Source organism: Monopterus albus, unplaced genomic scaffold (assembly GCF_001952655.1).
Source record: "Monopterus albus unplaced genomic scaffold, M_albus_1.0 scaffold2.1, whole genome shotgun sequence".
NCBI lineage: Eukaryota > Metazoa > Chordata > Actinopteri > Synbranchiformes > Synbranchidae > Monopterus > Monopterus albus.
The window spans coordinates 1,367,214-1,386,762 of record NW_018127882.1 but is presented as its reverse complement, the minus strand read 5'-3'; the positions used below and the strand labels follow the sequence as shown (position 1 = coordinate 1,386,762).

The following is a 19,549-nucleotide window of genomic DNA, read 5'->3' as shown; positions in this document are numbered from 1 at the left end:
ACAGATGTGTTTTTACATGTGGTTTCCTGAACGACTCACAGACGTCTGGTTATTTCTGCTTTCTTCTATAATTACAAAACCTTCGAATTTAATGTTACACTAAATTACACGAAGGTTTAAATCAAGTGCGTAAAACTTTTTACCCATCTTTACACCCACCAATGACGTCTAACAGTTCAGCAGCGTGTCGTCCATTCCTGCAGACATTAAATTACATTTTTAAACAGATCAAGTGAAATATTAGTTCAATTACAATGGGATTAAACGTGAGTAACTGACCAACTGTATAAATGTATGTTATTCAACAGTATAGTACAATAAATCTACTGTTGGTCAGTATTTAAAGAATATTTTATCATTACGCCATGATTTATTTGATATAATAATAATAAATGTCTCCAATTATTAATGTTTTTAAAATGCTTTAAATGCATGTAGCAACATTAAAAACGTTTAATAAAGTTTGAATAGGCCTCTTTTATAAAGAAAGCGATTTTACTAAATATATATTTATTTGGAAGTTTGAGTTTATATTTGGCCAAGTGTCACAATAAAACTTGTTCAAGTTGCAAACAGCCTTTTTATTTTTCATTTTTATCGGCTGATAGAAATGAAGCGATTTAAACTGGACCTTTCTTGCAGGGAGAGTAACATGTTAGCAATGCACAAATATCAAGTTGTGGACGCGCAGTACAGTCACAGGAGGAGGTGGTTTGCTCTGATCGGGTCTGTTTTGGTTTAATTTTCCCAGGAAACGACGGGGGAAAAGACCAACAATGGGATCCATTATAGACTTCAGCTCCTCTACAGTAACGGTGAGTTCCATCATCTTATTGGAGCGATAACAAAAACAGCGAGTTCATGATACGACACAGCAAAGTGAGGAAACTCAGGAAACTCACGACGCCATATGCTTAATCATTTGGTTGAATTACTTTAATTGTTTACCATGAATGATTAGCAGCACTTTACCTGTTTAATAAAATGCTGCTAATGTTGTTTACACTTTAACTGTACTACTATTATTGTTATTATTGTTATTATGTTGTTGTTGTTGTTTACGTTCTGATTCCTACAGTAAATGTATTTTCTCTGGGGGGGGGCTACTTCGGAAAGAGTAAACAACCCAAGTGTGCAAAATGAATTATTTCTAATTAATGTTTAGTTTTTAGTCTTGATTGAATAATTAAATTATATTGAATATAATTTTGAAAATAAAATAAATGTTTTTTAGAGATAAAATAAAGGTGAAGAGATTAATATTATTGTTATTTGTGTTATTTTTATTTTAGCCCCAAGTAAACTAGCATGATGCAACAAAGACTGAAAGTCATTAGTACCAGTTTGGACTCATCCAGTTTCTCTAAGTGTCTCATGGGGAAAGTCAGAATGAATAAAATGTGTGATTTGAAATCTCCCCAAAAATGGGGAAAGCTTTCTTTCAGATATGAAGTCAAATCTGCAAGTTACACACTCTCTCTCTCTGTCTCCCTCCCACCCCACCCCACACCCTCCCTCTCTGGCTTTCTGCAGGTATCAGGACTGAGCAGGACTTGTACGTCCGTCTCATTGACTCCATGACTAAACAGGTAAAAGGTTCTGCATGAAACTAAAAGCTCTGCATCAGCCCAGTGGTTGTGCTGGTGTGAATGTTTCCCCTACCTCCAACTGTGCCGCCCTCCCACCCTGCTGCATGCCCATGTCTGAAACCCTCAACTTCAGCACAGTACAGCCGGCTTGATAAACGACCTGTCTTACCTGTGGAATACATTTACAGAGGCCCAGAAAAGTAGAGGACATGTGTCCTCATACTTTACCTCTGCACAGCAGCCAGTAAGTGGGGATGGTGTGCATGTGTTTTTACAAGCATCAGGCAGTAGGTGTGTATGTGTGCGTGTGAGAGAGATAGTGTGATTGTGCACATATTGGGTGTGAATATCTCAGTGAGGCACAGAAGCGGTTGTGTTAGTGTTTGAGAGAGACAGTGATGCATGCCAGCTCACTCTTTGAGGACCTTGACCCTCATTTCTTCAATGTGAAACAGAACAAACTATCCCAAAGTATGTTATGGCCGATTCCGTCACACAGCGAAATACATAGCAGCACATGTGGGCTGCCGCACACTGAGGGGATTCTCCGTTAGGATGAATTAGATAATGAAGAAAATTAGCCTTTTCAATGCTGTCTTGATATCAGGTCTTTTGTTTTGCCAGTTCTGCCTCTAGTGCCATTAGGCTTGAAGACAGTTGCCTTAGAATGAAGGGAGTTGGAGGGGATGTTGTTTGTGCGCACATGGATGTGCGCGTGTGTTTGCATGTTTTTTTCCGTGTGTGCGCAGGGTGATCACAGCCCTGGAGAGCATGTTGAGTGGGGTTGGAGGGGTAACCAGACTAGATTTTTGGACGCTGTGCTGCATGGACCAGATGGTGCACTACACTCCAGTCTGGCAGTCCAACTGCTCACTGTACACCGCATATAAACACACAAGCACGCACAAACAAATATGCACACGCAGGGGTACACATGCGCAAATACAAGCATGCACACACACACACACACACACGCACATACACAAATAATTTCTCTCTTACTGTCTCTGTCAGAACAGAGCGTTCCTGTTCAGGAGGACTGGATTTCCACGATACACACATTTGCTAGATTAGACAACACTACTTCCAGATGAAACATACACAGTCTTCTGTTTCTTCTTTGCCCCTGCATCCTGGTTGACATTATATGTATATATATATGTTTTTTCTTCTTTAGGCGATTGTCTACGAGGGCCAGGATAAAAATCCAGAGATGTGTCGGGTCCTGTTGACCCATGAGATTATGTGCAGGTAAGAAAAAATACACCCAGCTACAACTTTCTTACTTGATCTAGACGATGCTTAATAGTCCAGATCAAGATGAATGTTCTTCTTGCGGTGGAGGTGTCTCTGTTGGTGTAAAGAGGGGGCAAAGACATGAGGAGCGATGCAAAACTACAACAGAAATCTTATCATTTTCTTCAAAGTGGGTTGGGGAGATGGGCCCTGGCCTATTTCTGTTGGTAGGGGTGTGTGAGTATGTGTCAGTGTATATATGTGTGTGTATCCTTCTTATGTTCAGCTAATTAGGACAAGGAAAAGCTCATTACTCAAACCCATCCTCCTTAGTCTGTGTAATACATGCAGTTTGCTGTGTCCTGACAGTGAGCTATGTGCAGAGGGGGACGGGCTCGAATTACACATAAAATACAGACGCACACACACACACACACACTAAAAAGTAGTAAGCAAGCAAAGCTCTCACAGGCTATTTTCAATCAATAAAAGCATCACGCAGCATGTGATTGTCCTCTCCCAAACCAGCCATCCAGAAATACACAGAGGGTTACATGTGGAAAAATGGCTAGTGGCAAAAAAGTGTAGCCACTTCCTGGTTATTACACAAGGCACTTTAGACCACTTGTTTTCATATGCTGCAGGAAACAGTCGAGATCAGAAATCTGATCTGGCTCTCCAAGTCCTGTCCTGAGGGACATGGGAGGGGGGTGTCTCAGTCTTTCTCTCTCTCTCCCCTCATCTCACACTCTCTTTTGTGTCTGTCTTCATCTCCTTCCACACAAATACAGTTGATGCACACAGGCAGTCAGACACAGGTACACACAGGCATGCATATTGTACGCACAGATGAGCAGACAGAGAAGAAAAAGTAGACACAATGATACTTTTTGGGGGATATAAGGGGGTTGATGTCTCACAAGACACAGTTACATTGTGCTGCATTACACTGTCACATGCTTCAGAAAGGACCCGTCACATCAGTATGCATCCCCCTTCTACCCGGCATGCAATACTCCCCAAGTCCAGTGGGACCACTCTGTGACCCACTTCTGAGAGAGAGAAAGAGCGGGAGAGAGAGGCAGGATAACAGGAGGGGACGAGCACTGAGCAAAAACAGAGAACATAAGATGTCTGGTTATGTGATGTCTGACAGAAATGGAGCTAACCTGAGCCCTGGAGGCTAATTCAAGTTTGGATCCAGCTCCATTCAAGTTCACTGCTTTTGCTCTTCTCCTCCAAACTTTGCCTAAGATCACCCTGTTGATCTCACCTGCTGTAGTGTTAGAGCCCTGGTCTTACCTCAGCAAGCCTGACAGAAATCCCATTCATGTTTCTTCTTAAACTCCACAAAAGTCTCACGCCCTTTTACTCCTCTTTCTCTTTCCTTTACACTCATCTGATTTCCTCTCTGCCCTGTAACTTATCATGCTCTCTACATTCACATCTTGGTGACTAAGTCCTCTTTGTCTCTGCCCCCCTCCTCTTCTCTTGCTTCCCTACAGTCGATGCTGCGATAAGAAGAGTTGTGGCAACAGGAATGAGACCCCATCAGACCCTGTCATCATTGACAGGTAAGCAAACTTTGCCCTTTAACCTCTGCCAACGGCATGCTGCGCCGTCATCACAGACACCAACGCAGCACTGTGTTTCTCAGTCTTTCTCGTGTGTGTGTGTGTGCGTGTGTGTGTGTGTGTGTGCGTAGGATGCACAGGCAGCAAATGATGCAACACAGTAAAGCTATAAAATCATGACAAAATTTAATTTACATTTCCAGTAACACGGGCGGATAAAAGCAATTTCTGACATGGGATTTAGCTAATAAAGCAGGCCAGCAGGTCGTTTAAATTTCAGAAACCATAACTGTCTGTGTAAGCAAAATGTGTGAAACAGCAGTAAATAATATTCCAGTGGTATGTGTGTGAAGTGGGGGAGCAATTATAGAGCAGCTGAGCTCTGCTTCAAGTGTGGTCAGACAATGTTTGCTCATGACTTTGCTGATGAGCAGTTAGGGTTACAGCTACAGCCCTGTGTGCATGTGTGTGTGTGTGTGTGTGTGTGTGTGTGTGCAAATCTCACTCATAGACGGGTGCGATACTAAAGGTTATCTACCGCTTTTGACACTCACACTTTTCTTTGAGTGGACACATTTCCCCTGCTGACATAAACTACTTCTGACCAATACAGCTGCTAGCATGAGTTATGGCAATTTTGCGGGGGGGGGGAGCCCTGCAGATTTACAATCCAGCCTTTACTGTGTGCATGTGTGGCACACATGTGGACAAACAGTGTGAGGGACATTATTTGTTTACGCCTGAGCAGTCACTGAAGCATGCAGATTTAGGGCTGCTATGATCAAGACAAGTATGACAGTACACACTTACACAATGAAGTGCTTATCCATAAACATGCCATAGTTTCACCTTATCTGTATTTTGTGATTGATAGTATGCCCAAACAACTGCACTATCAGGTGAAAAGGATTAAATGTAGGTTATTTAGAGTTTCAAGGCTGATTTGAATTTGTCACATTCAAATGTGTTTGTGTGAGTGTTAATGAGGCAGTGACCTGTGCTATCTGATGAACACAGATGTCCTGTTCACACTGTTGCTCTGTCAAAAGCACTTCTTTACCTGTGTGTGTGTGTGTGAGAATTTGTGTGTGTGCGTGCGCCACCCTCGTTCTGCTCCAGCGAAGCGGAAGGCCTCACCTCAGTGCTCCCTGAGACAGCTGCACCCAACCACGTGGCCTCAGACAACACGCCTGCCCATCAATCTGCGCCATATTTCTGATTTTTGTTTTCCTCTGCACATACTTGTTGAATTTCCCATCGGCGCACTCTCTACGGGCACCATGCTAGCTCACCAGGGTTAAACCTTCCCTTTCAGTTTTCCGCAGTTTGAGCAGAGCTGCCTTGGTGAAACAGGCCGATCTCTGCTGTGAGCAGCTTTTCCACACTGAACATGTGTTGTGGTTGCTCACTGGCGGTATTCCCCTGGCACACAATGGCTCAGGTGTGAGGGCAGCATTAACGAACAACAAATTAGAACAGGGGGATGGAAAACAACAGCAATATCTCTCTCTTTTTCTTTCCAGCAAGCACTCGTGCTGGACAAAAAAATAGGTCAGGTGAGAGGAGAGCAGTTGGGGGGGGGAGCTACTCTAACTTTTAAAGGGGGGACGGGGGGAATAATGAGAGGAGGGTTTATACATTTACTGATTTAGTACCAATATACTCTTGGCAGTTGTAATAATCAAGGATTCATAAACAAACAAACAACTGTGAGGGGGAAACTGACTCAATTACCATGAGTCCCCCTCTTTCAAATTCATAAAGAAATACCATCAGCAGCCCCTCTCCACCCTTGAAGTTATTTAGTTCGTTAAATATGGGCTCGTTAGCCCTCTGCTGTTTCGCAGAGATGATTAGATTTTACAGCCCTAATTAGCTGGGCTAGCGCTAACTCTTCTGGAAGAGTAATGGGTCTGATTGCCTAATTAGCTCTCTCGTTAAGAAGGGAGAAACAGGCCACTGCAGCAAAACTGCAGGAATGAGGAAAAATAAAGTCAGCTAATGAGAAACTTATTTGATTGTTAGGAGAACAAATCTGGTACAGTGTGGGTCAGCACCACTCTGGGTACTGTACTCACTCACCAGGAGAATCTCTCTTACCCCCTCTCTTTCTCTCGCCTCCTGTTGCAATGAGAATATCTCTGGGTTTTAATGCATCAACAAGGAGCGCAATGATTCAGATTTTAATTATGTAGCACAGTTGTTTATGCTCTGACAGCAAAAGGCACTTTAACTTCATTTTTTACAGAATTTGAAAGAAACATCCTCCACAGTCTGTCCTGCTTTTTGGCTTTTAGGTTAGGACTATCATGGTTGCAGCAGCATTTAGTTTTACAACTGCGACAAGTTTCAGAATCTATTTGAATTTAAACTGATAGGTGAGTTCTTAGAAATTCTGAGAGGCCTTCGCCTGACGCTGGGGAGGGGAAGCAGCCGAAAGGTTAGAAGCCCCTATGCGCTTCTTTATGTCTTCCCCAGGGAAATGTGTGGTCCACTTTAGCCTCTTACAGGGGCCGGATAATATGAGGGGAACCCCTTAACCTTAAACCCCCACCCACACACACACACACACACCTTCACTTCCACCTCTCGCTTTCACTCCTGGTTAGCGTGGGGCTAATCATATACAGCCACTGCCAGTCGGTCTATCATCTGCCTGCATAGGCCTCAAATCACAAACACATTTCCCTCTCACCTTTGCTGCCTCTCTGCATAGCTTTTCTTAAATTACCTCCCCACAGAACTGTTGTTGTTCATTTACACCCATGTAATTGTGGGCAAATCTCTCAACCCAGCTCGGGTATGACTGTCCCTCTGGTCCCATGTGTCCTCTCTTGCCTTCTGCCACCTGTGTCCTGTGGCCCTTTTCTGCCTGTCCAGATCCCCCTGGCCTCCTGCAGGGTGTCCCCCAGGCAGGGAGAGCATCTCTCGAGGGGGAGAGAGAAACTCTCTGTGACCAGAGATAAGGATCCAGTGGATAGCCCGGCATAGCCCATAATCCGCCTTTCCATTCACAGTGCTGGGAATGGTGGTGGTGGTGGTGGTGGTAGGGGTGGGGGTAAGTGGGGTGTCAAGTTTACATGCACAGTCAATGTTATTTCAGGTTTATTGCTGTTTTTGAGTGTGTGTTTGTGAGGGTTTGCGTTTGCACACACTTCTGCAGCCTGCTGTTGATGTGGCCCATTTCCTTGCATGTGTGATTGTACTTGTGTATCCGCACCAATGCTGGCTATTTCCCGAGGAGTGTGTGTGTGTGTTGATAGAGGCCATTTCCTGGCGAGTGTGTATGTGTCTTGAGTGAAGAATGTCAGACAGGAAGTGCTCCTCCCGGGGAAGATGATGTCATGGTCGACAGTTTCCTGTTCTGTGAGCCAGTGGAACAGGCTGAGTCTCAGCTTCATGGTGGGTAGTTAGTTAGTTAGTTAGTTAGGACCAGAAACATACTAAACAGTTTTGCTTCATCTTTCTAGACCTGGTATGGCCAGACGGTACCAAATCACCTGACATGTCTGGAAGGAACAAATGAACTTTTCCACCAGTAATATTTTTGAGGAATGCATTTTCTGGATCCTCCTCCTCTTTGTCTCCCTCTGTAGTGGGGAACCCCTTCATTGTTTTGGTTGTTATGTTTGGATGCACTTCCTGGGGTGAGAGGTCATGTGTTGCCTTGGCTGGGCTAACGTGCACTAGTGAATAATGTATGTCATTGACTTTATGTCAGCCCTGCCAGCCCCCCAAACCGAGCCCACCCATGTTTAATTCATCCATCTCATTTGTGTGTGTGTCTGCGACTGTGTATGTGTGTGTGTGTGTGTGTGTGTGCGCGCATGTTTGTCATTTAGAGGCCCAGTCTGCACCTGTCCAGCCATTAGCCCCCTACTTATTTGCATTTGATGCTAATGTGGTTTACTGGCAGTGCCTTCCATCCCCTCAGCTTAGTTTCACTTTCATATCTGTGACTGTGTTAGAGTGCAAACACACTTACAGTACAGCTATCCTACATTCTATACACTGTATCTGCTGATGTATCTGACATTTAAATAATGTCTTCATTATTTGTTTTTTATTTGCTGTTATTTTATTATTTGTTTTATTTCTATCTCTATTCCACTTTTTTTCTCACAGCTGATTTTCTGTTGTGTATCAGATCATCTATCACTAGCTTCACATTTCCCTCAAGAGGTGGGGGTAAGTCACACATGTACAAGTCACAAGCAAGTCCCCGGTTACCAAGCAAGTCGAGTTCCTACTATAAGTCAAGCAAGTCGCAAGTCAAGTCGTACAAAATTCTGATTATCATTTAAGTGAAACGTTCACAAATTTCCTCTGATACTCAATTGTGCATTCGTAGCCTATAAACTAATAGCAATTAAATAAAAAAGGCATAGATTTCATACCTATCAGAAACTCTTATCAATAAAATCCACAATCGAGTTAAAGCCACATCTAATATTAACTAATATTTAATTTATTTAATCTAATATTTAACACTAGCTTTCTTGCTAATGTTTGACCAGCCAAATTGTGGTCATGTTGCAGATTTTTTTGCTACATACTTGCATACCCCTGTTCTCTTCTTACTACCGTCATCAACAACATAATCCTTGAATCCAAACTGTATTATCTTTGGACTAGTCCTAGCTGCATAGCTGCATCCTGTGTTGCCCTCTATTGGTCTGTCGCATTCTGATAGGTTGCCATGCTTGCAGGCACAAAGTCACCCAATTGTGTTTCAAAAATAAAACGTCTCAATGTCTAAAGAAATGCTAATAGTTAATTTTAAAAAACTGAATTCATTTTGAGTCGGGGGGAGGCAGTGGTTAGCAGTGTCGCCTCACAGCAAGAAGGTTCCGGGTTCGAGCCCGAGGCCTTTCTGTTTGGAGTTTGCATGTTCTCCCTGTGCTTCCTCCCACAGTCCAAAGAAATGCAGCTTAGGTTGACTGGTGACTCTAAATTGCTTGTAGGATTGAATGAGAGTGTGTGTGGATGTTTGTTTATGTGTCAACCCTGTGATAGACTGGCGACCTGTCCAGGGTGTAACCCCCCAGTGTCAGCGGGGGTTGGCCCCAGCCACTCCCACCCCCTTATGACCCTATTCAGGAATAAGTGGTATAGGTAATGGGTGGATGGAATTTTGAGTCATCTGTCTCAAGTCATGAATACCAAGTCTAAGTTGAGTCTTTTACCAGTGTTAGTCAAGCAAGTCTCGAGTCCTCAGATTTTCAGTCTGACTCAAGTTAAGTCATGTGACTCAAATTCCCCACCTCTGTTTCCCTCCTAGACAAAGAGGAGCTGAAACAGAGGCACAAGAGCCCGAGGGCAACAGTGCTTTGCTTGGTGGACTGTGTTCTGCTTAAGCTTCCTTGAGCTGGTGTTGGTGTTTCTCTTTGGAAGAGATCTTCTCAGGTTGTGCTGTGATTTTCAGCATGCCCTTATTTCTATTTAGGTGATGTGTAGTCTCTCTTTGTGCAGTCTTAGCAGGAAGCAGTTACATTAGGACTAGCCCTGAGCTGATTGTGGTGTTTGTGCAGGGCTCAGGGGCAAAGAGGCAGAGTTGCTGGCTCATCGATATGCAGGCAGAACTCCCCTCCCTCAGGTGCTGGTAGTCTCACAAATCTGCCTCATATACACACACATAAGAACACATACCCATAAACAAAGATGCAGCTCTCAACGTCAGATAAACTCATAAACAATACACAAATACAAAAGCACGCATGCACATCCGCAGTCATAAGAATCCACAGGCATGCAAAAATGTAATGTGTGCACACACACACACACACACACACACACACACACACTGACCTGCAGCTCTCTGCATCTGTTTGGTTGTGTTCTTTCTATTCCCCGCTTTGCTCCCCCCCACTTGGTTGGAGGAAAGCGCAACCCCAGGGGATGGATGGCTGCACTGATTGACAGCAGGGAGTTTGGAGGTCGAGGAGCCTTTAAAACAGCACTGCCTCTTTTTCTCTCATCCGGACCTTCATCACTCTCACCCTCAACAACTGGCTTACTTTCATTTGCAAATGCCCCACACAAAGTTATCACATCATTCCCAGAGTGTAACTGGCTTTGTTTCTTCCAATATCAAATATAAAAGTAATAAAAGCTGTTTTGTGATGAGGAAAAAGTGAGGACCACACTGGATGTAAGTATTTTTAATGCTTACGTTTGTGTGTCTATTTCATTGTTTTGTTTTAATTCTTTTCCCAATAAACTCAGGCTGAGTTGCTCTCACATTTTATTGGTAGTTAAGCTAATGTTCCCCAGCTGATTTCAGTTAACAAACAGTTTATTAGGGTATATAAAAGGTAATTTACAAATGTCATAACAATGAAAAGTTCTGGGCTTTATGACATGAGACGTTTTTGGCTGGAGCTACTGTAAAATGGTACAGTTGTGCCTCTATTTTCTCTGCAAAGTGCTTTGTCATTACTGCTTGACATTCCCTGCTTGACCTGGCCACTCTCCTTGGCCGTTGCCTCTGCCTTTGTGTCAGTGTTTGTTCTGTCCCAGAATGAAAGGGTTTGCTGGGCCAGAGCTGACCCAAATGAGTAGCGTCCTACTTCTCCGAGAGCTATTTAAGACATTTTTGGTGTTGGAAATTGCAGGGCAGAGATGGAGATAGAAGGGGAGTTAAATAGAATGAGGATATATTTGCCATATGAGAGGTCTCATGCATGATGTGTGAGCGTGTGTGGTACTGCAAGTGAGGGAAGAGTAACGTTTTCCAGGATTTAGTCTGTGACTCGCCCTAGAAGATGCGCTCAATTTGCTTTTCAAATGAGGCATGAAGAGCGTGAGTGTGTGCCTTTCATTGTGATGCTATACGTCTGGATGTGCATGGTTATGTGTGTGTGTGTGTGTGTGTGTGTGTGTGTGGCAAGAACAACGCTTTTCTTTTCCAGTGCTTAATCAGTGTGGACAGTCTAGCTCACAGCTCACTAAGTGCTCTCTCACAGTCAATGTGCTACATGGCTACCTGTGTTGCTGCTCCTAATTGAATAGACACAGCAGCCCCTCACAGTGAAGGATACTCAGGCCTCCTCTCCCAGCAGGCTGAGCCAATGTGTCACTGAGCAGTATAGCTTCTAAGCCCTGACTGATGATTCATTGTTTACTGACTATTTCTGCTAAGTGAGAACACAGACAGTATGTTTGATGCCAGCTCCATACCCCCAACCTGGCGTCTCACTTCCTATCAACTGGCTTTCCTCCCCGCCCCTCTTCTGGCACTTTACCTCAGCACTGTAGCCCAGGATGTAAGTCCAGGTGTCCAGGATGAGTGCCGATGACCCGCTGTGCCCGAGCAAGATGTATAGTCTGTTGATTGTTTTCCATCGGTCCCTCCAGGAAGAATGGATCACTGGGCAGGTGCTGTGAGCGGTGCTCTCCGTTTCACACGCCACAATGGAAGGAAAACCTGCACGGCATGGGGGAGACAGGGAGGGAGAGATATGTAGTGTGATAGCGGTGGAGGGAATCTGCAACACAGCAATTATCTCTTTAAAACATTCTGATTATGTGAGAGTTTCCTGCAGAATGCTTTTTAATTTTCTTAAATAAAAAAGCTTATATTCCGACAGATATAGACTGATAGTTATATTGTTATCTCTGAGTTCAACCTTTACATATCTGCTGTTCTGAATATGTTTTGTGACATTGAGCATGACTAATATGAGCTGTAATGTTAAGAGACAAAAGGAAATCTTCAAGGAAAACGTCTTTACCGTAATTAAGCGTAAAGCAGGGACGTCAGCATGCAGATAGTTAATGGTCAACAGCAGTGTTCGATCAAAGGGATGATATATTCTCACATAGATAATATATTTTTTACTTTGCATTAATCATCAACAAATGAGACCTGAGCACATGTCACTGTTCCACTTCAAAAAGCTGAGCTGAATTTAAAGGCCATTGTTTGTGTTTATGTAACTGATGAGGGGAGACAAAGTAAGGCGTAGGCAATCGACTGAGATACTTTGTTGTTCTACACCGCCTCACCCCCTTTGTGTATGCTGCTAACGTTGTTTGTTTATTTATCGAGTGGCTTGACCTCGCTGACAAGAATGTTTCCTCTCCTTCTGTGTTTCCCTCTCTGATTTTCTCCATCCATGTGTCTCTCTTCTTCTTCTTGTTCCTTTTCTTCTCTGTTTTTCTGTCTATGTGCCCCCTCTAACTATGTGCCTTTTTCTTTGGTCCTCCCACTCAAAACTCCAGATTTAACTCAGAAAGTTTTTTTGGTTAATCACACTTGGAATCTTCCCCGCTTTCGAATGCTCTTCCTCGGCAGCGTGTTCTCCCTCGATCTTTGCATGTGCTACCGGAGAGTGTCACGCTAATTATCCCAGTTATTGGTTTCTCCGATGCAGGAGCTGTGATTTACATGAGGTGACATTCAGTTCAAACGCACAGACCTTCGCAACCTTTTTCTGGAAAACAATTAACAGCACCACTTTCTCCTCTACCTCCCTCTTGTACCCTCTTTTTCTCTTGCTACATCCCCCCACCCCCCACCCCCTTCTTCTGGCTATTGTCTTCACACAAACAGAAAAAATTTACTGCCAAAAGAGTGAAGGGTGTGCACGGAGGAGGAACTGTTGGTGTACATTCTGTGGCGAGTGATTACTTGCTTCTTACTTGACAGATTTTCTTTTGGCTAGATCTTTAGAGAGTAGTTTGGAGGTGTCTGACATGGAGCAGGTATCAATCTAATATCTTAGGTAATACTTAAGGGACTATATAACCTGCAGGTTTGTAGTTGAATATGCTTCTTAAACTGGGTTACCATTATATGCAGAAGGAGTTTATCCATCTCCTCCATGTACCGCTGGCCCTAGAACATTCTCTAACACGCACACTTATGGACAGACATATAGCTCACATACACATGTTCAAACACAAAGACAAACTTACAAGCTTGCCGTTAATGAAGCGCGTCTCTCTTCTGTCATGGCGCCAATGTTAGCACGACAAGATGTTTACACTCACAATCACGCCGCGCCTCTGATGTGGGCCGGGATGAAAGAGGAGGCAGAAGTGTGACGGTGAGCGTCGGGTGTGGACTGCTTTTTTCTGTTAGACAGGAGGACAGTTGTAACAGCACCCCACTGAGAGACGAGAGAGAAGACTTAGAGATATACTGTAACTAGATAGACAACAGAGAGAGATGTACCTGGAGGAAAATGTTCTGAAATTTTTTTTTTTTTCCAGAGGACTTCAGTGAACTTAACCACATTCAAATCCAGAGGAAAACAATTAGATCCACCCGCTTCCCCTTGTCCTGAAATGTAGATTACAAATGAGCAAACCTGGCATTTATCACATTACTACAAACATTTATTAAAGCCGGTTCCCCTCTAAAGCTGCAGAGATAACAGTGGGTAATTGCAGAGACTGGCTCTATTAGTTAAGTATGCCTAATGTCACTGCCTCAGAGCATTAATGGACGCCGTAGTATTATGTTCCTGCGCTCATTACCACCCCATTCCCCTTCAAACAGACACACACACATACATACCTCATCATACACACACACACATATATATTCACCCAGCCTCTCCCCCTTCATTGACCCTGCAGCAGGAGTCTGTGCCACTCTAATGAGAAATGGAAAACACTACTCCGCAAGCTCCAAGACACACACACACACTCGCACGGACACACACACTCGGCAGGAGCCATTGCAGGGGACAGAGGGGTACAATAGTATAATCACACACGCCCAGGGAAACAATTGTGCCGTTATCAGAGTGATCACATTATAAAAGTTTAATAAACACCAAACGGCCTAATGGTGAATTAGCCTGCATCTGCCCTGTGTTGTGCCAGGCTATAATTAGTGATTTAACAGAGACAAACAAATGTTTTTAGCCAGAGCTTTTCACAATCAACAGATTTTTTGTTGGACATGAATGATCACGTTTGTCAAGAATTAAAAGAAAATTTTTGACTGCAATGATCTCTGAGCTTGTTTGTTTGTTTTTTTTTTATTCTGTGATCTTGACTCCAAGACACTAAAAGTCACACACGGAGACAGTCGCATAAACACTGAACTGCTGAGAGGAGAGTTTGGCTCGAGCCCCATTCTGGTTTTCTAAGTGGCACTTGAGATGAGGGAGGGGGTGGATAGAAGAAAAGAAACAGGAAGAGATGGCAGTGAATGACGTGGAGTAAGTTAGTGGGGAGAAGGGGGGGAGAAATGGCTATCCTCCTTTTGGGCAAAAAAACGAGCAGTTGCATGTCTAGGAATACTTGTGTGTCTGGGGGTGTATCTGCACGCGTGCTTAGGTAGGCATTGACATTAAATCAATAACAATTCATAATTTACAATCACAAGGACCTATCAGTTTTATAGGGCCCCCATCTTCACTCATCAATATTACATCAGGATCCAGACTCTCAGTGTGAGGGGGCAGGAGGGTGAGACAACGGCTATGGAGAGAGAAAATGGCTTTGGTCCAGTGTGTGTGCGTGCACGTAGGCGCTGGGGGGGGGCATCTGCTGAGGTTGTAGAAAACATCGCTTCCAGCATACACAAATGTGCAAACGCATACCTCGCATGTGTGCATGTGTGTCTGCATCTGTCCAATTGCTTGTGTGTGTGTGTGTGTGTGTGTGTGTGTGTGTGTGTGTGTGTGTGTGCTTGCCAGCTGAGTGACAGCTTAGTATTGATCTGTGGGAGGCCCCAGTGTCATTAGACCCAGTATGGACCAGCAGGCACACGTGGAGGTCAGGGCACAGAGTTTGCGTGTGTGTGATTGTGTGTGTGTGTGCAGGAGTGGGGGACCAAGTAGTGACAGGCTCAAGCCTCTGAAAGAAAATCAATCGTGTCATAAGAGGAAGGTTTCCTCCAGCCTTTTTCTCCCTCTTTCTCCCCTTTCCTCTCATCCTTCCTCCTCTTTTCTCTCCCTTTTCCCTTTTCTTTACAATTCTTCTCAGCCGAGGCCATCCACAGCCCCGCCTCCCCCCCCAACACCACACACACACATTTGTGCTTTCACTGCTTCCTTCTTCTCTGTCTTTCCTTCTTTCTTGTGCATCTCCGTTTCTCTGCTAAACACACACAGATAGCACTCCTGGCGCAGAATGAGGGTTGCATGTGTGATGTGCGGATCAATCCGAGGGGTTATCCGGGCAAAAAAGGTGACAATGGTGACAGACCTGATCCTGGATCAGCCCTCATTAACTAAAAGGGCAGAGGGGCTGTTTGTCCAGATAAAAGAAATGACCCCAAACCAAGACCAATTAACTCGAGAATTGATGGTTTGTGTTGTTTAATAAAAGTTTGATTCAAAAAGAAATAGATTTTCTTTTTACTGTGAATATAAGCTGTCCTTCAGTTATTTATTATAAAGCATGGGCACACACATACACATGCTCAGACACACACAGGGCAAGCATCCACCTGTTCTCCTCACTCCTCTCTTGCCTGAGGGGACTAGGATGGTAGATAACAGTTTGAGTGGGCCTGCTGCAAAACATAATCAGACCTAACACTGCCTAATTAGCACAGAGTCCACTGATTGGCTTACAGCAATAATTAACACAGGTGAGAATAATTAGCTCCCCATAGACCTGTTTGTGCCTCTGTGTGTGTGTGTGAGTGTGTGTGTTCTGGGTGTTATTATGTAGTCTTGGTCCCAGTGAGACTTGAGGAGGCAGAGAGAAGAATCAAACTCATTACTGAAACCAGGCCAACCTGTGTTAGGTGCTCTGCTTTCCCACACCCAGAGAATTAGCCACTGACAGAGATCCACCTCTTTCTCTCTTCATGTGTTTGTGTGTGTGTGTGTGTGTGTGCTTACTGTGTGTTCTTCTCTTTTCTGTCTCTCTGTGTCCATCCCTTTCCCTTTTAGCCCTTCTTGCTGATTACTGAATCACACTGCTAGGTGAATCTAGCAGAGATAAGATGAAACACACACATGGGGCATCTTTCTATCATACACTGTCTCTCTGTTGGTCTGCTTCTCTCTTTTATCTTTTGCCCAGCCCTCTTTCAATCTCTTTTTAGAATTCTAACAACAAAATGAGAAAATAGCATTGGTGAGTGCTGCCTTCTTGTCCATATAAAAAGCTTCAGCATAAAGCCTCAACCTCAGGGTAAAATTGTATACTGCACACTCCATAAACTACTTACAGACTGTGTATAGAAGATACTGAGTCATGCTCAGCCGGCACCTCATGTTGCCCGTCAGAGAGAGTAAAGGAAAGAGGTATTGAGAAAGACTGAGAAGGAGAGACAAAGAAAACAAAAATGGAATTTAGTGTTTTTGCTGGGAGACTGGCTGTCGTTCATCGGTCTGTAAGCAGCATGGTGTCCTCCATCTCACTCTCCCTGATTATTTTTACCAAAGTGCTGCTTCTTTGATCAAGCCAACATCATAGAGAAAAAGACGGGCACACAGGCATTTGGGGAGGGGGGGTTAATATTGGAACACAATTGACGGCTTGTCACTTTTAGCTCTGAGGCACCAACACTGCCGAGTAGTTAGCTGGGTGCCGCAGAAGCAGATGGAGGGGGGTAAAGCACACGTACACACCTCCAAGAGCTTTTTGACTGCTAAATAAATAACAAGCCACAATGTAAGCTGGTGTTTTCCTGGAGTGTGCGGCTGCCTCTGGAATGTATTTTTTCATGTTAAGACATTAACAGTGGTTTGGGAGCGCAGGACATACAACAAACCCCAAACACAAACGCATATGGAGCAGAGTCGAATATTCACCTGACCACAGGTGCACTGCAGCATTAATGCGAGGCACATTCATGCTGACTCCCACCCCCATCTCACTCGCTGCACTATTATTCCCCACCCACCGGGGCCCAGGGAGGTGCCAGGGGCGACATCAGCCTATAACCATACACCAGTAGAGACACAGTGGGAGAGGAAAGCTTATTGTTGGCTGAGTGATCTCTAGTCTCACACTGACAAGCCTCCTGTGTTTGCTGGATTTGTTTTTTTTTTTGTTGTTGTTGTGTTCGCTTCTGGTAAACGCTTGCCTCTCAAAACAGGCAGCTAGTACCTCTGTCACAGTGAGGCTGTCAGCACTATGCTCACCCACACTGTACTCCACATCACACCGAGCCGTAACAGACACACACCTAAAGATGTATGTGTGAGTGAAATGGATGTACTCAAAAGGAAGCTAAATGCATATGAGAGCTGTTAAAGTGGTGTTTATGGGAGCCATTTGCATAGTGTTCATAGCACTTTCTGTCTAATGTCGCCTTCCTATACACACACACACACATACACACACAAGTTCCGCATCCCCCCTTGAATACTCTCAACATGCCTTCCTGACTAAAGGAACAAAATGAAAGAAGGTTGATTGAGGCAAAACAAGGAAGGTGCTTTTTCATATTTCCTGTTTCAATAATTAATATGCATGAGCTTTATGGCCGCTTAAGATGCAATCAATTATTCATTAACAGCATGTTAATTGCATCTACAGTCCTGAATATTTAACCAAAGACTAAATCAATGGGGTCGAATGTGTAGCAATATGGGCATTTTATAAGCTTTGCCAGAAATTAGGTTAGGCTTTAATGAAAACAACAGAGAAGGGATTGCAGAGGGACAAATGTGAAAAAAGAAATAACTTCACCAAAGGACTAAAGCTTATGTTTAGAAAGCAGGTGATATGAATAAATGAAAGGTTGTTGACTCATAATAATATAGCCAGTGACTCTCAGCCTTTTCTTCTGCTTTGTCTCTTTATTCCGATTTCCTCCTTTTTTAAATGGAGAGGATGTAATCTCTTCATCTCTGTCCACTGTAGCCAGCCTTTTTCGCTCTCAAAGACTCCAGACTCCTTTGTCCTGAATCTTTGTGTGTTTGTGTCTGTATGTGTGTGTGCGTGTGTGACTGTGGTGTCTGGACAGTGACATTTCTCTGCTTGGATAACCATCGTGCCCTCTGTCCCTCTGTTCCTCCAGCCATGACGCAGGGTAATGTCACCTGTCAGTCTCAAACTCCTACTAACCGCTGTCCCCCTTTAACTCCCCCACCCCGCCCCCATGGATAACAACCACTGGCACCACCAGCCCACCATCCTCTTACATCCCGACCCTAACTGCTCCTCCCATGGACCTCACCTGGGACACAAAGCCTTCAGCAACTCCTCCTTCCCATTCCTTTTGTCTTCCTCTCCAATACCTCATATGACTCCATATCCTCCTGCTCTTTCACTGCCTTATATCCAAATGGCAACCCCACCCCTTCCTAACCCTTACATTTGCCCCCAGAACTCCAGAATATGGAACAGGGAGACAGCACATATACTGTAGAAAATGCAAAAGTCAGGGGTGGGAAGTTGACTTTTTGCCTGGACCCCAGTGCATTCTGCGCCTGTTTTCAATTACTCTCCCAGCACAGGCAGGGTGGAGGTTCATGCATTATATGGGAATGTAATTGACTATAACTGCCCTCTTAACATTAACCAGGTGTGCTAGCCAAGTGTGTGAGATTAGGCCCTGGGTCTCGGCTGTTGTGCGTGTATGTTGTTGTTGATGTATTTATACCCTGCTCCTCTGAGGGGCTGCCTGTTAACACCACATTTAAATCTGCCATCTTCTCCTCCGTGTGTGTTTCTGTGCGTGCATAGTTCTACTACCTGTCCATTAGCGTAAGATCCATGTTTGCCTGTGAGTGCGTATAAGAATGAAAAATAGGCAGAATCCAGATCCAGCTTGCATCAAGGGGGGTCTGACTTTACAAGGACAAAGTTAAAATGGGCCCATTCACAAGGCTGACACACTGTGATTTGTATGTATAGTGCTGTGCAGCCTGAGGGGCACTAGCCCAGGGGCTATCACAGACACCCAGACCAGTACACGAATGGGGGGGAGGTGGTGGAGGTGAATGAATGGGGTGTGTGTGCATGTCTGTGTATGTGTGTGTGTGTGTGGTGGAAAGAGAAGCATCAACAGGCTGTCAATCAAGCCCCAGCTACAGCCTATCACTCCTCGATAGAGCTTGTCCAGGGTAGAATGGGAGTCCCTAGGACCCTGAGAGGAGAAAGGTGGAGGAGATGCAGGAGGGGAGGTGGAGGAGGCAAGGAGGAGGTGACTGTCTGTCTCAGTGACTCAAGCTTGATTTGATATTTGATACCGAGCATGTGGCATTTGAATGCAAATCTACTTTG

The 19,549-nt window shown here is 44.3% G+C and overlaps 1 protein-coding gene across 3 annotated transcripts in view; it reads left to right on the top strand.

The window, feature by feature from the left end:
* The window catches only part of ebf1a (EBF transcription factor 1a), a 52,871-nt gene that overhangs the window by 2,046 nt on the left and 31,276 nt on the right, over nt 1–19,549 (top strand). For all 3 annotated transcript variants that reach the window (XM_020596280.1, XM_020596263.1, XM_020596272.1), the window contains exons 3-6: nt 752–815; nt 1,534–1,589; nt 2,767–2,840; nt 4,331–4,399. In XM_020596280.1, coding sequence (XP_020451936.1) covers nt 752–815; nt 1,534–1,589; nt 2,767–2,840; nt 4,331–4,399 — 263 coding nt within the window. The remainder of the gene's footprint in view (nt 1–751; nt 816–1,533; nt 1,590–2,766; nt 2,841–4,330; nt 4,400–19,549) is intronic.